The sequence below is a fragment of the Natator depressus genome, chromosome 8 (genome assembly GCF_965152275.1).
Source record: "Natator depressus isolate rNatDep1 chromosome 8, rNatDep2.hap1, whole genome shotgun sequence".
Lineage (NCBI taxonomy): Eukaryota > Metazoa > Chordata > Testudines > Cheloniidae > Natator > Natator depressus.
Genome location: NC_134241.1, coordinates 91,291,931 through 91,308,121, shown reverse-complemented (window position 1 = coordinate 91,308,121; position 16,191 = coordinate 91,291,931). Strand labels below are relative to the sequence as shown.

Below are 16,191 nucleotides of genomic sequence, written 5' to 3'. Positions count from 1 at the left end.
AGCAAAGGAGGAAAAAAGTCTTGGATATCTAGAGGAGCTATTTCATCCTCTCAAGTTCTAGCAGATGGTACTGCAGGTCAGGAATAACTCCGGCAGATGAGATTGATCACCATATTCAAGCCATCTACCTGGGGGGTTTTTAAGTTATTGTCGAGATTTATTTAGAATATATGGAAGTTGCAGTCTTAAAATCTTATTTGATCACCCACAAACCCAGGGGAAGATGCAGAGAGATTCTGCATTATAGAATGTTGAATCGCTGCCTCTGGGGAAGAAATCCTTATTTAAGATATTCTGTACTTATAGTTTCAGCCAATTGGCACTGATAAACATTCTTAGTGTTGACTTCCTCTCCGTGAGTGGCTGCATAATGTTAGTTTGGGGCATTTTCTTAGTCCTAATCTTTTCTTTCCTCCCACCTGTAAAAAATCTGTAAACATTTCTATTCAAAATCTCTTTGGAGGCTAAACCTGTAGAACCTGTCCTCATAACTAATTTAGCTGTGGTAGCTGCTGGAGAGCCTCCAGATTGGATCCCCAGGTAGAAATTCAGTTTTTCCCCCCTTCATCCAAGCACAGAAAACTAGAAACCTATCTGATAACTAGATATAAGTATGGTCCTACTTAAAAATGTATAGCTATTTGATGATGGAACATGCAACTTCTTAGGAGAAATCACATTAAGAATTATGTCGTAAGATGTGTAATACATCCTTCAAAGCATATGCAATGCATCAGCCTAATAGTTGTGCTTCTACGTCATAAAGTTTGTGCCCCACCCAATGGAGTGGGGAGCAAAGGTGATTTAAGTTGGATTCTGGGCTGTACTGGGTGCTAAAATGGGCCCCAGCACAAGTGAGAGCTGTTCCTGCATGCTCTAACTTGCACCAGCCTATCAGAGATTGCCTATGGACTGCAGTGCTTGTGGCAGCCCTACACTGCACTAGGAGAATCATCCCCCTGGTCCTTTGCAGTGCCTTTGACTTCTGTAGGCTATGGGGAGGGGGAAAGAATATTTCCAGGATATATTTCTCTTCACAGTGTCAGTTTAGCAAAGTTCCTGTCATTTTTCTATAAATGATTCTACTGCAAGTAATGGATCCTGCTTCCACTGAAGTCAGTTGCAAACCTCCATTGTCTTCAGAGGTCCAAAATCAGCCTGTAAATCTTGGAAAATTACTCAGACCTATATAATATTAAAAAAACAAAAAACCTTGCTATTTACTTTCATATTGCCATTACCAGCAATGATGAGTTTAAAAACACACTGCAGGAGTACCAAGTATCAGAGGGGTAGCCGTCTTAGTCTGTATCCACAAAAACGAGGAGGAGTCTGGTGGCACCTTAAAGACTAACAGAAGTAGGCTCCTCACTAGGCTGCTCTTAAACCATACTAAATGTATATTAGCATACCTAGAAGCAAATTAAATGGCAAAGATATACTTAGCAAGCACACAAAAAAAACTCTCAGGCAAAAGTGAGCATAGCCTCATAAGAACATAAACCGATTATCTTGGTTGCCTATGTTGCTCACAGCTATCAAAACGTGACCCTGTACAACAAAGGAGAACAGAGAGCAAGTTCTTTTTGGCGAATGCTTCTTTCCTTTTAATCCTAATTAGCAGCTTCTATTCCAGGAGATACCAGCATGTATAAAGTAACACTACATGTCAGAAGGTTCATTAAGACCTTGTTTACTTACTTAAACAAGGGTTGAAAATGTTTATAGAAGTAAAGTGGTATGGCACATTGCTATGCACATCAATCTTTAGGTATGAATGCCCATAAACTGAAAATTATGTTCTCCCAGTATAATGTCACTGGAAGTCTGAATTCAGATTTGCTCGGGCGTGACTCTTAGGCTTCTAAGCCCATCCTTACATTGACTGATGTGTGTTGAGGGCTGCTCTGTTACAAGTTGAGACTAGTCCACAGCTGTTCTAGGGCTGTTTTCTCTAACTTTCTTTTTATTCTACCAGGGACTACTGACTGTGTGGTTACCTACCTATTGTAATGGAGGATAAGAACCACATCTTAATATAAAACACTCCAATTATGTTCTGTTTTTGCTTGAGCCATTTTCTGCCTGCTTATTTCAACTTAAACGCAACATCTTATGTTCTGGGCCCATGGACAATCTTTATAAAACACAATGCATAACAGTCGTCTCAAGCTTCCACAGCTTGAAACAGGGTCTCCCACCACCCCTGCCTAAATAATCATAGCCAAATCATGGGAGAATAGATGAATGAATCAATATTATCCAAAGGCCGACAAATCCAAGCTTTGGCGAATGGATGGGAGAAGCAAAATTCCACCATTGATAATCCTTTCCTGAAACGGCTTTATCATTTGTAGAGAGGTCTCCAAGGTAACCAGGACTCTGCATATTTTACGGCTTTATAAATTGAAGTCAACACGTTAAAACTGTACTCAGAAATTAACTAGAGGCCAGTCAGAGCATGGAGCAGAAGTGTTGTCTGCAAATCTGTAGCAATAACAGGAATCCACAAAGCAGATGATCAGGCACTTGACACAGTGTATCCCAGACTGTGCATGTAAAAATGTCTATTGAAGCACTGTCAGTGTTGGAGGTATGCATGTGACTTCTAGGATTTTTTTTTAAAAGGCCCCAGAGGCGATCCCGGCAATTACAGGCCAGTAAGCCTAACTTCAGTACCAGGCAAATTGGTTGAAACTGTAGTAAAGAACAGAATTGTCAGACACATACATAGATGAACACGATTTGTTGGGAAAGAGTCAACATGGTTTTTGTAAAGGGAAATCATGCCCCATTAATTGACTAGAATTCTTTGAAAGGGCCAACAAGCGTGTGGACAACAGTAATGCAGTGTATAAAGTGTACTTAGATTTTCAGAAAGCCTTTGACAAGGTCCCTCACTAAAGGCTCTTAAGCAAAGTAAGTTGTCATGGGATAAGAGGGAAGGTAGTTTCATGGATCAGCAACTGGTTAAAAGATAGGAAACAAAGGGTAGGAATAAATGGACAGTTTTCAGATTTGAGAGGGGTAAATAGTGGTGTCCCCCAGGGATTTGTATGGGGACCAGTCCTATTTAACATATTCATAAATTATCTGGAAAAAGGGGTAAACAGTGAGGTGGCAAAATTTGCAGATGATACAAAACTGCTCAAGAAAGTTAATTCCGAAGCAGACTGCGAAGAGTTACAAAGGGACCTCACAAAACTGGGTGACTGGGCAACAAAATGGCAGATGAAATTCAGTGTTAATATAGGCAAAACATATATTATATTGGAAAACATAATCCCAACTATACATATAAAATGATGGGATCTAAATTAGCTATTACCACTCAAGAAAGAGATCTTGGAGTCATTGTGGATAGTTCTCTGAAAACATCCACTCAATATGCAGCGGCAGTTAAAAAAGCGAACAGAATGTTGGGAATTATGAAGAAAGGGATAGATAATAAGACAGAAAATATCATATTACCTCTATATAAATCCGTGGTATGCCCACATCTTGAATACTGTGTACAGATCTGGTTGCCCTGTCCCAGAAAAAACATATGTTGGAATTAGAAAAGTTACAGAAAAGGGCAACAAATTATTAGGGGCATGGAGCAGTTTCCATATGAGAAGAGATTAATAAAACGGGGACTTTTCAGCTTGGAAAAAAGATGAGTAAGGGGGGAAATGATAGAGGTCTATAAAATCATGACTGGTGTGGAGAAAGTAAATCAGGAATAAGAACTAGGGGTCACCAAATGAAATTAATAGGCAGCAGGTTTCAAACAAACAAAAGGAAGTTTTTCTTCACACAGTGCAGTTAACTTGTGGAATTCTTTGCCAGAGGATGTTGTGAAGGCAAAGACTATAACAAGGTTCAAAAAAGAACTAGATAAGTTCTTGGAGGATAGGTCCATCAGTGGCTATTAGCCAGACTGGGCAGGGATGGTGTCCCTAGCCTCTGCTTGCCAGAAGCTAGGAATGGGCAACGGGATGGATCACTTGGTGATTACCTGTTCTGTTCATTCCCTCTGAAAGCCCCTGGCATTGGCCACTGTCGGAAGACAGGGTACGGGGCTAGATGGACTTTTGGTCTGACCTAGTATGGCCGTTTTTATGTTCTTATGTTTTGTGCTGCTCCTGGTGGAGCATAACAGAACACTGTCCCTTGCACTGGGCTCATAATTTAGCAACGATTGAGCCCTTAGATATAAACTCTTAGGGGCAGGGATTGTCACTGTGTGTGTGTGTGTAGCATTTAGCACAATGGGACCTTAATTCTAATTGGAGCCTCTGGCACTTCAGCAGAGGTTCTCAAAATGGGGGTTGGGACCCCTCAGGGGGTTGCGAGGTTATTACATGGGGGCTCGCGAGCTGTCAGCCTCCACCCCAACCCCGCTTTGCCTCCAGCATTTATAATAGTGTTGAATATGTAAACTAGTGTTTTTCATTTATAAGGGGGGGGGGTCGCACTCAGAGGTTTGCTATGTGAAAGGGGTCACCAGTACAATAGTTTGAGAAACACTGCACTACAGTAATATAAATAGTAATTTCATACAAAAATGCATTAAAAGATGTATAATTAGGTTGCAAACTGAAAATGGAGGTGTTGGAGCTTCTTAAACAAAGGTTTCAAGACATTTTTTATAATGGAAGGTGTTAGGTTGCCTGACACTTCCATCTCCCCCTATCCAGGTATGAGAGACTAAATGGGAAACGCTTCTTTATATATAACCATTAGGAAATTCAAATGTTCATTGTCTGTTATGTACCTTTCTCCTGCTCTTCTATTCCAGCTCTTTTGTAAGAGCTTCAAAATACTGTTACATGTTAAAGAAGTGTTTCATGAATTTTAGTTATATGTTTGATATGGAGTCCAAAATGTAAGGATGATTTTGGAATCTCCTATGTTCCAAGCAAGTTTGTTTCCAGTATGCAACACTTGCACACTCTAAGAATATAAAAACAATGAAGAATGATTGAAGAATGCGATAACTGTTCTGTATCCATACGTTTTTTCCCCACCCAAAAACACACATCTTCATCTGTTTTTATATAACTTTTTTTGCAATAATCTTAGAGGTCTTAAGGGAGGTGAGCATTTATATTTAACATATACTTTATGAAGGATTGAATTGGGATTGTTTGAAATTAGAATATTTCTCTTGATGCCTCCCTTTTTATTATTTTTTAAGCAAATTTTTGATGAGGGTTTTTAAACATCCAGAATGAAAGCTTTGTCACCTAATTTAAGAAACAAGTAAACGTTGCACCAGTCTCTCAAACTGATGTTAATTCACAAGTTTAGTTTACAATGAGAGATAGGAATACCACTACTATGAAAAAACACTAGGTCAGCATATTTGAATATTTTAAACCAATATTGGTAATTGCTTTTCTGTCAAAGTATTGAGCAGAAATAGTTTATTGGCTTAGTTTACACATTTAGTTTGTGGAAGGGATTTTCATGTTCCAGACAACTTAAAATAAAGAGGCATCTTACTAAAGGTTCATACTAAGGAAAAATAGAGACGTGTATCTAATTTCCTGTCTCTTTTTATGTTGAACTGGAAACATATTATTTGCCTTTCTTTAGTTGCAGACGTTTAATACCTCTGGACCCTGCAAAGATGTTCAAGACTTGACAAATGGTGTTGCAATGGCACAGGTACTTCATCAAATGTAAGTTGACAGTTAAGTTCAAAAAGTATATGTCAAATTACTCTATGTTCTTATTTACTCTTTTACCATAGTACAAGATATTCAGAATAACAAAGTATATCTTCCTAGAAAATGTTACATATCTCAACTTGTATGATATGGGTGTTGTAACTGAGCGAAAAAGATGCCTTTATGGTGTCACAGTGGGGTTGATACTGACTGAATATCAACAACATGATAGAGTGGATGGTTTGGAGTAATTTCTCCACCCTCTTCTCCTCTGAGCTTTTAGTTTGGTTTTTTTAGTATAAGCATAGCTGAAGCACAGATTTTCCCTTCTGTCCCATAGATTGTTCAGAACTAGTTTGCGATGGAAAATGGATTTATTACAGAATATGTTTGCAGTATTGTTGTAGTTGTGTTGGTCTCAGGATATGAGAGAGACAAGATGCGTGAGTTAATATCTTTTATTGGCCCAATTTCTGTTGGTGAAATAGAGAAGCTTTTGAGCTCCAAAGAGCTCTTCTTCAGGAGTTTGAAAGCTTGTCTCTTTCACCAACAGAAGTTGGTCCAATAAAAGATATTAACTCACCCATCTTGTCTCTCTTATTACAGAATAGCCTAATGGGAAAAGGTTTTGGGAGCATACATTGAATCTTTGTGTCTTGTTCATGGTGGAAAAAATGATATGGAATACAAACATTAGGATCATCACTGTTCTCTTTTCTGTCTGTGTCTTCATGAATTGTTTTTGTTTTCTCAGTTAATTAATTGGGACAAACTATCCCTAAATTCCCAATAGCAGTACTCATGGAACTAGATGCAGGTCAGAATGTGCAAGGAGTACAAGATCATAATTAATTTCTCTTGACACCATTTTCATGGATATCAGTGCTTGAGTCCTTGCTCTACTTTCCTTTTAGAGAGAGGAACTGGAAATTCAGCCTCCATGTCTTTGTGTAGTACTGCTATTGGGTTTGCCCAACTCCTTGACCCTTATGTTTTAAGGGTAATTGGGAGCTTTTATAGTTCAAGTACTGAAGCGGTCATGGGAAAACCCCTATTTAAAAATGGGAGGGATATTGAAAATATTTTTCTGTCCTTCTGCTAAGATTACAACAGTGAATTGGGATTAGAATGGCGGAGTAGAGTCAAACACTAGTGGACATGTCACTTTGGTGGCATGCGCACTGTTTGAAACTGCAGTCAGCTCAGACACAAGATCATAACATCATACTGTCGCTGAAATAATGTGATGCCTCAACTCAGCATTGTGACTTTACTGCTGGCTCAGATAAGAAAAGAACGGTTTAATGAGGAGCAATATACTGTTTAAAAACACAGTTTTGGTGATTAGCAATTTGATAAGTGTAAGCAGGTGTCTTTCCCAACCTGCTCCAAAACATAGTACACACATGTTATATAAGGGCAAAGATAACCACCTTCTTAAGGTTTGGCTTTAACAAAATGATTTGAAGTGAAGTTACACAACTTTAAGCCCAAAATTACTCCTTCGGTTTGACTGCTCTTAGGGTTGCTCCCCGAGGACTGGTTAGCCTAGATCCTCTGACCAAAGGGGCAGCACCCACTTCTGTATCTTGGCTGGGTTAACAAACTGCACCTACCACAATCAGCAGAGATTAGTTAGTGTCTTCCTGCTGTAACTACATCCTCACAGTTTGACAACGAACCATTGATAACTGCTCTTTGAGTACGGTGTCTCAGCCAGTTCTTTACCCACTTTATAGTAGTTCCATCTCAACCACATTTCCCTAGTTTGTTTAGAGAACATCTTGTGGGACTGTGACAAGAGCCTTACTAAAATCAAGATGTATCATGTATACTGTTTCCCCCAGCACGGTAGGCCAGTGACCCTGTCAAAGAAAGAAATTCGGTTGGTTTGGCATGATTTGTTTTTGACAAACCCATGCTGGCTATTCCTTATAACACTGTTATTCTCTAAGTGCTTACAAATTGATTGTTTAATAACTTATTCCAATATTGTTAAATGGTTCCATTGGTAAAGTAATAGCATGCATATGGACTGGCCTTTAAAGTCTCTCAAAGTCTCTTAATGAGAGCAAGATCCATTCAGTGGGACAACTTATATTAGTGGCTCTGAAAAGAAATAGAAAAAGTTATGTAAAATGACAATCTAGAACAAATAACTTTTTCTTTCCTAATTCCATTGACTAATTAAACTGCTATAGGATAAGTGTTTAAATATGTTTACTCTAACTGTAATTGCTCTAGCTGGTTTTTGTCAGTTCAGTTTTTTTTTAAATTGTTTGTTCTAAACATAAACGTGATTTTTTTTGTCTGATGTTACAAAGCACAAAAACTAGGCACAGTAAAGAAATATTTTAGATATTTGTGTTTTAATTCACTATATTCTTGAAGCCTCAAAATTTCTTCTGCCCTGCAGAGTGGAGTGTCTTCTAAGGAATCTCCTTCCTTCGAAGTTTTTAAGGTCAGGCTTGACAAAGCCCTGGCTGGGATGATTTAGTTGGGGATTGGTCCTGCTTTGAGCAGGGGGTTGGACTAGATGACCTCCTGAGGTCCCTTCCAACCCTGATATTCTGTGATTCTCTGATACCTAGCTTCGATGTCTTGTTCAGTAGAATTCACTCTCCAGGACAGAAAATTTCCAAGAATGTACCTCTTTGGATACTGTAGTGAATTTTCTAATATAAAACTAACGCTGGAGGTCTGATGTCTTATTTGAATTATGCCATTTTAATGTTTAGTAAATACATTTTATTTTTATTCTAGAGATGTTGCCTGGTTTGATGAATCATGGCTAAGCCGTATTAAAGAAGATGTTGGTGACAATTGGAGAATAAAGGTACCAAAAATGAAAGTTGGCAAAAGCTATTTACAGTTGCTTAGGATGATTTTTCCTGAGTTTATCTAATATTACTATGTTGTAGTGTTGGGGGGGTGTGTGTGTGTCAAAAAGAGCAATAATTAACACACATATTCAAATTATACATAACCGACTTGAACATATTTTACCATGATCTATACCTCACATGCAGTTCCTTTCTCATCTTAATTTTGTCCCAGCCTCATTAAATATTTTTGTCATAAAACTACAGTGTACATTTTTTTTAAATAAAAAATAAAATGCAGTCAGATTATACTTTTGTTTTTTATCAGAGAAAAGTATCTATTCTTAATAGTAGCATATAACCAATGTTATCTTTTATACACTGTTAGGCCAGTAATCTGAAAAAGGTTCTGCAAGGAATTATGGACTACTATCATGAGGTATGGAAAAAGCAGCAGTTTTGTTGTTTTTGTTCATATAACACATAAGGATTGGTCTTTTTTGCTAAAGTTAATCCTGACTCTAGAATAATACTAAACTGTTCCTATAATGATACTCTTTTTGTGAAATGTATGTTTATCGCGTGGTATAAATGAAAATTCTCTCAATATAGAAATACTGAGGCCGCGTGTAAAACTTGTTTGGGTGGAGTGATGGGTATTTCTCAAGCATGCTGTGACTTGACCAAGTAATAGAAACTCTGTTGAACTCAACACTGTGAATTTACACTGTCTAGTCCATTATGTTTTTAGCAGCAGACGTGTTCAGCCAGCTGCAAATGAAATTCTCCACAACCTGGTTCTGCCTCTTTACTACAACATTAATAATTGCACATCCTGCAGAAACATGCTTGCTGCCATATAAGAAGAAAGTGAGGCTTTTGATATTGCATATTTATAAAAGCATCCTTTTGTGGAAAAGTATGCGACCTTATTTGGCTTTAAAAGCTAACTAGAGCTAGGCCTTATAACTATTTGGATGAGAAATCCCCGGGGGGGGGGAGAACATCCTGTGAAACAATTTGTGCTGCTGCTCTTAGATTCTGCAAATAGAAAAAACTGATTCTCTTAGCTTCATGGGTAGCCTGAAAGCTTTTAATTTTTTGCGTGTGGTTTTTTTTTTTGTTTTTTTTTTTGAAATAAGCAAGGATAATCTTATTTGATATTTATTCACTTAGTTACTTTTCTCCACGGTACGCTTTCAAAATCAGTATTTATTTTTGCCAGAATCCACTTACTCATTGGATAATTTTGCTTTACTCGTGACTGAGAGATAGTCACTTCTATTCAGAGCTCCTTATTGTCACTTTCCAAAGCAATCTCTTGGGCTAAAATTTCAAATCTCTGTTTAAAGACTCAACGCAAATTGTTCTGGAAAACTTGCAGGGAGGGGGCAAAAAAAAAACTTGAATAAATTGATCAGACACTTAAATAAATGCACATTCAGGTTTTGACAAAATAATAATTTGATCACAGTACTTTTTCTGTTAGATTGTTAAGAAAAGGATACTAAATGACAACGGTTAATACACCACCCAATCTTGAGCCTTGAATTGCTATAAAGTGAGGCAGTTTAAAGTTAAGATTCCCACAGTAACCCTAATTCTGCCTACTTGAACACTTCTTTTTTTTTTTAAACAAAAAGATATTTCATTCTGTGATTATGTGCAAGATAACCAGCTTCCATTTGACAAACACAGGATAATAATGAAAACAAACAACTTTTTTATGTCCTTCTCTCCCACTAAGATTGTCAGTTGTGTTTATCTAAAACAGCTTTCACCAACCGGTCAATTGTGATCGACTGGTCGATCCTGGAGGATCTCCCAGTCTATCACAATCTCCAGTGTGCAGCTGAGCTGCCACCAAGATAGGCTCCCTGCTGCCCCGGCCCCACGCCGCTCCTGGAAGCGGCCAGCGCAGCCTGGGGGTGGGGGGTCGGGGTCTGCCGCCACACGCTGCTCCTGTCTGTAAGCACTGTCCCCACAGCTCCCATTGGCTGGGAATGGGGATCTGTGGGGGCGGTGCTTGCAGAGAGGGGCATCACACACAGCCACGTGCTCCCCGCCCCCAGGGGCTGCAGGGGCGCCTTGGCCCTTTCCAGGAGTGGCATGGGGCCAAGGTAGGCAGAGAGCCTGCCTTAGTGGCAGCCACGCTGCGCCACTGACCGAGAGCCTTTGGAGGTAAGTGCTGCCCGGCGGGAGGCTGCACCCCAGCCCTGAGCCCCCTCCTGGAGCCAGCACCCCGAGCCCCTTCTTGCACCCTGAACCCCCTCCTGCACCCTAAGCCCCAGCCCTGACCCTCCTCCCAGGACGAGCACCTCCACCCCTTCCTGCATCCCAGCCCTCACCCCCCTCCCAGAGCCAGCACCCCGTATCCCCACCTACACCCCAACACTCTGCCCCAGTCTGGAGCCCCCTCCTGCACCCAAACTCCCTCCCAGAGCTTGCACTCCTTACCCCCTCCTGCATCCCAACCCTCTGCCCCAGGCTCAGCCTAGAGCCCCCTCCCACATTGTGAAACTCTCGGCCCCAGCCCAGAGCCCGCATCCCCTCCCGAACCCCAACCCCCTACCCCAGCCTGGTGAAAGCGAGTGAAGGTGGGGGAGAGCGAGTGATGGGGGAGGGCGGGGGGGAATGGAGTGAGTGGGGTGGGACTTTGGGGAAGGGACGGGGCCTCAGGGAAGGGGCAGCGTAGATCGTGGGTTGTCCTTAAATTCAAAAAGTGATCTTGGGTGTAAAAAGGTTGGAGACCATTGATGTAAAATGTAGAAACAGTATTTTGTATTATTGCTCACCTGTTCCAGGAACATGTAACTAGTGATCATATAATACTTATGTTCAAGGGGCTGAGCAGGTATAAAACCCCTGAATTTTGTGCAGTTAGTGCATTGCTATTGCATATCCATTTTAAAGAACTCATCACCGTAGAATCTAGGTGTAATGTAGGCCTTTTTGTATTAACATATAGTAGGGCACATTTTCATGGGTGGTGTATGTGTGTTTTGGGTGCGTGGTTTTTTTTTTTTTTTTTTTTTAGGGGGTTTTCCTGGAGATACTGCTTTAAAGCTATACATCCCTCCAGCTATTTTGTTTTTCTAGGCCTTTTCAAATTTCTTACTATTTTTCTTCATAGTCTTATTTCCTTAATTCAGTATTGCTACCTGAGTATGTTACCATTAGCAAAAGGCTGGGTGACAGACTAAGTAGTTCTTCTGTGTATAGTAACCCAAAGTGGTGTCTAGGGTCTTTCCTCATCTGTCTCCAAAGATCATATTTACCTCCAGTAATATCTCCAGTTTTTTTGTCCAGACTGTGTTTTCCAGGCCAGATCTTTTTTTGCATGATAGATTAATATGTATATGGATGCTAAATCTTCATCATGCATATAATTGAAATGCCAAACTTATCTTTTATATTTTGCAGTTTTTAGGTCAGCAGATTTCAGAAGAACTTGTTCCTGACTTAAATCAGATATCTGAACATTCAGATCCTACAGAGCTGGGCAGGTTACTGCAGCTTATTTTAGGTTGTGCAGTCAACTGTGAAAAGAAACAAGGTACATGCTGTTTTCACCTGTTGAAGCTATACCTAGGAACAACCTCCTGAGGCAACCCTTACTGTAGGAAATAGCAAATAGTAGCACACATACAGAATAAGATGGAATTGATGTCACATTTAAAAAATACTTTCTGTTCCTGAATCAAACAGTAGGTGTTAGCCTCTCTGTGCTAATGTGTTGTACAATATTATTATCATAAACTCTTTGAAATTGGAGTTTGTGAAAACTAATAATAACTTTAGAAAGTGTCTGCATACAGGTTCTCAGCTTGGCGTCAAATATTTTTTGTTAAAAGTGAACTGGAAAGTGACTTTTACATTTATTACTTATACTTTATAAAATCCTGGATTGATAACAAAATATGTGCCCAGGCATAAAATTTACAAATGAATAACTTAAACTATTGGTTTTAAAATGTATCTCTTATTTATCTGTAAAGGTCTAAGATGATTGCTTTTTGTTTGTTAATGCCCACATAAGCACCCATTACAGTGCAGGAAAACGCTTTGATCATTAATTAAATGGCTTTTTTTTATTGAAAGTCTCTTTTGCATCAGTGATTATTTAGCAAAGTGGTATCATCCTGCATTGAGAATTAAAACATTTAGTGATGACATTTCATCTACCACGGTTCGTGTGCTATCTCAGTGACAAGTGTTTCTCCACCAAAAAATTTGAAAACTCAAACAAACCAAATAAAACTGACACAGTAGGGTCAAATGTAAACTGGCAAAACTTTGGAAATGTAGATATTTAAAGGCTTTTCACTCCTTTGTACATACTGTAAATTTCAGAAGTACTCATGGTAAATAAGATGTTAAATTGTTCTAATATGTCATGTGTTGTAAAATTTACAACTTTCATACTGGAATGAAAAGCCTTAGTTTGAATTTTGGTCTCCTGTGAGTTTAAATGAAGACCTTCTGTCTTAAATAGTAGTTTAATTTTGTGTTGTGAAATGGTGTAAATAGAAACTACAGCTTTTGCAATGCATAACATAAGCTATCTGTGCTATAAAACAACAGGTGCCTTTGTGGAAAAAGTTGCATTGTAAAGCTTTAGATCTGGTCGGTCAGTCTTCTTTTTTCTTAGTTAGCAGTCAAAAACATTATGCAGTAATATTCTAGTCCTAGTATGTTCAAAAGGCCAAATTCTCTCTTGGCTATATGCCTACCTTGGAAGGAAAAATTTGTCCTTAATCTAATCTTGCAAACTTCCATATGATACAACCCATTGAAATTATGTGAGTAAACGTATGGGAGAATTGGGCCTATGTATATAGGGCCTCACTCCATATTTACTAATATGTCAGCATCACTGAAACTATTCTTAATAAGAGCAATAACTTTTTTGGAAATGATTTGTCATAGAATTATCATGTTCTTTGTTACATTGATATCTGCTTTGTGGAAAGGGCAGAACATATGCCACTTCAAGCCATTTTACGGTAAATGTTGTCATAAGTAAATTATTGCAAATACTTTTTCGCCATTACAGAACATATACAAAATATAATGACCCTAGAAGAATCTGTTCAACATGTTGTTATGGCTGCTATTCAAGAGGTAAGTAGTAATTCATGTATAAACAGGAAATCTTGAATGTAAATGTATAGAGCCAGATCTTTACACCCTGCCCCTCTTCCCTTTCCAGCTGTTTTGCATTGATCACCAGCAAAACGGAACCAGAAAGCTTCCTTAAAGGCAGTTGGGCATTCCCCTTGTGTCTTGTAAACAGCTCTATGCTATCTGTTCTCAATTCAGCTCTTGTGCCAGAGCACACTTTGTGTTCTGGGGATCCTCACTTGAGTGTTGGTCCTTAGAGGGCTGTTAAAAGCAGATAGAAGTTAGGGCAGCCCTTAAACTGCTCTGACTTCTGCACGGGACCAGCTCTCCTGAACTTCTTTTTCCCATGGGACCTTACCTACCAGTTCTGAGTTTGGTAAAGTCTGCTTCTTTGAAGTCTGTTTTACTTGGAGTTCTTTGATTTAATTGGGGTTGGTCCTGATTTAGTTGGGGTTGGTCCTGGTCCTGCTTTGAGCAGGGGGTTGGACGAGATGACCTCCTGAGGTCTCTTCCAACCCTAATCTTCTATGATTCTACTAACACCTATCCTGCACTGAAAATATATCCAGTAATAAAACTTAATACAACTTTAGTTTCGATAGTTAAGAAACCAGTTGTGTTTAAGGGTACTAAGGTTTTGTGTGTAGGTAATAATTCTGCTAATCAGAATTTTGTTTGCTACATATTTTGACCTGTTGAACTTCTGGCTAAAGTCTGGGTCTAGTGCTATGACTCTTTTTTTTTTTTTTTTTTTTTTTTTTGAGTAAGAGGCAAAGCTTATTAGCTGTGGTAGTTGGCAAACACCGTATCCAGTACTCTATACTAGTCTTCCAGTTGTTCCCTGCATGACAATTTATCGAAGAAATATTGGAGTGTGACAGCTGCTAATGCTGATTAAACTCATAGAATCATAGAATATCAGGGTTGGAAGGGACCCCAGAAGGTCATCTAGTCCAACCCCCTGCTCGAAGCAGGACCAATTCCCAGTTAAATCATCCCAGCCAGGGCTTTGTCAAGCCTGACCTTAAAAACCTCTAAGGAAGGAGATTCTACCACCTCCCTAGGTAACGCATTCCAGTGTTTCACCACCCTCTTAGTGAAAAAGTTTTTCCTAATATCCAATCTAAACCTCCCCCATTGCAACTTGAGACCATTACTCCTCGTTCTGTCATCTGCTACCATTGAGAACAGTCTAGAGCCATCCTCTTTGGAACCCCCTTTCAGGTAGTTGAAAGCAGCTATCAAATCCCCCCTCATTCTTCTCTTCTGCAGACTAAACAATCCCAGCTCCCTCAGCCTCTCTTCATAAGTCATGTGCTCTAGACCCCTAATCATTTTTGTTGCCCTTCGCTGGACTCTCTCCAATTTATCCACATCCTTCTTGTAGTGTGGGGCCCAAAACTGGACACAGTACTCCAGATGAGGCCTCACCAGTGTCGAATAGAGGGGAACGATCACATCCCTCGATCTGCTCGCTATGCCCCTACTTATACATCCCAAAATGCCATTGGCCTTCTTGGCAACAAGGGCACACTGTTGACTCATATCCAGCTTCTCGTCCACTGTCACCCCTAGGTCCTTTTCCGCAGAACTGCTGCCTAGCCATTCAGTTCCTAGTCTGTAGCGGTGCATTGGATTCTTCCATCCTAAGTGCAGGACCCTGCACTTATCCTTATTGAACCTCATCAGATTTCTTTTGGCCCAATCCTCCAATTTGTCTAGGTCCTTCTGTATCCTATCCCTCCCCTCCAGCGTATCTACCACTCCTCCCAGTTTAGTATCATCTGCAGATTTGCTGAGAGTTCAATCCACACCATCCTCCAGATCATTTATGAAGATATTGAACAAAACCGGCCCCAGGACCGACCCCTGGGGCACTCCACTTGACACCAGCTGCCAACTAGACATGGAGCCATTTATCACTACCCGTTGAGCCCGACAATCTAGCCAGCTTTCTACCCACCTTATAGTGCATTCATCCAGCCCATACTTCCTTAACTTGCTGACAAGAATACTGTGGGAGACCGTGTCAAAAGCTTTGCTAAAGTCAAGAAACAATACATCCACTGCTTTCCCTTCATCCACAGAACCAGTAATCTCATCATAAAAGGCGATTAGATTAGTCAGGCATGACCTTCCCTTGGTGAATCCATGCTGACTGTTCCTGATCACTTTCCTCTCATGTAAGTGCTTCAGGATTGATTCTTTGAGGACCTGCTCCATGATTTTTCCAGGGACTGAGGTGAGGCTGACTGGCCTGTAGTTCCCAGGATCCTCCTTCTTCCCTTTTTTAAAGATTGGCACTACATTAGCCTTTTTCCAGTCATCCGTGACTTCCCCCGTTCGCCACGAGTTTTCAAAGATAATGGCCAAGGGCTCTGCAATCACAGCTGCCAATTCCTTCAGCACTCTCGGATGTAACTCGTCCGGCCCCATGGACTTGTGCACGTCCAGCTTTTCTAAATAGTCCCTAACCACCTCTATCTCCACAGAGGGCTGGCCATCTCTTCCCCATTCTGTGATGCCCAGCGCAGCAGTCTGGGAGCTGACCTTGTTAGTGAAAACAGAGGCAAAAAAAGCATTGAGTA

At 40.0% G+C, this 16,191-nt stretch overlaps 1 protein-coding gene across 3 annotated transcripts in view; it reads left to right on the top strand.

Annotated features, from left to right (window-relative positions):
- The window catches only part of HOOK1 (hook microtubule tethering protein 1), a 65,759-nt gene that overhangs the window by 17,576 nt on the left and 31,992 nt on the right, over positions 1–16,191 (top strand). For 2 of the 3 annotated variants that reach the window (XM_074961644.1, XM_074961642.1), the window contains exons 2-6: positions 5,584–5,669; positions 8,421–8,493; positions 8,868–8,918; positions 11,903–12,035; positions 13,536–13,603. In XM_074961644.1, the coding sequence (XP_074817745.1) occupies positions 5,584–5,669; positions 8,421–8,493; positions 8,868–8,918; positions 11,903–12,035; positions 13,536–13,603 (411 nt within the window). The remainder of the gene's footprint in view (positions 1–5,583; positions 5,670–8,420; positions 8,494–8,867; positions 8,919–11,902; positions 12,036–13,535; positions 13,604–16,191) is intronic. The other variant, XM_074961643.1, reaches the window with a different exon arrangement.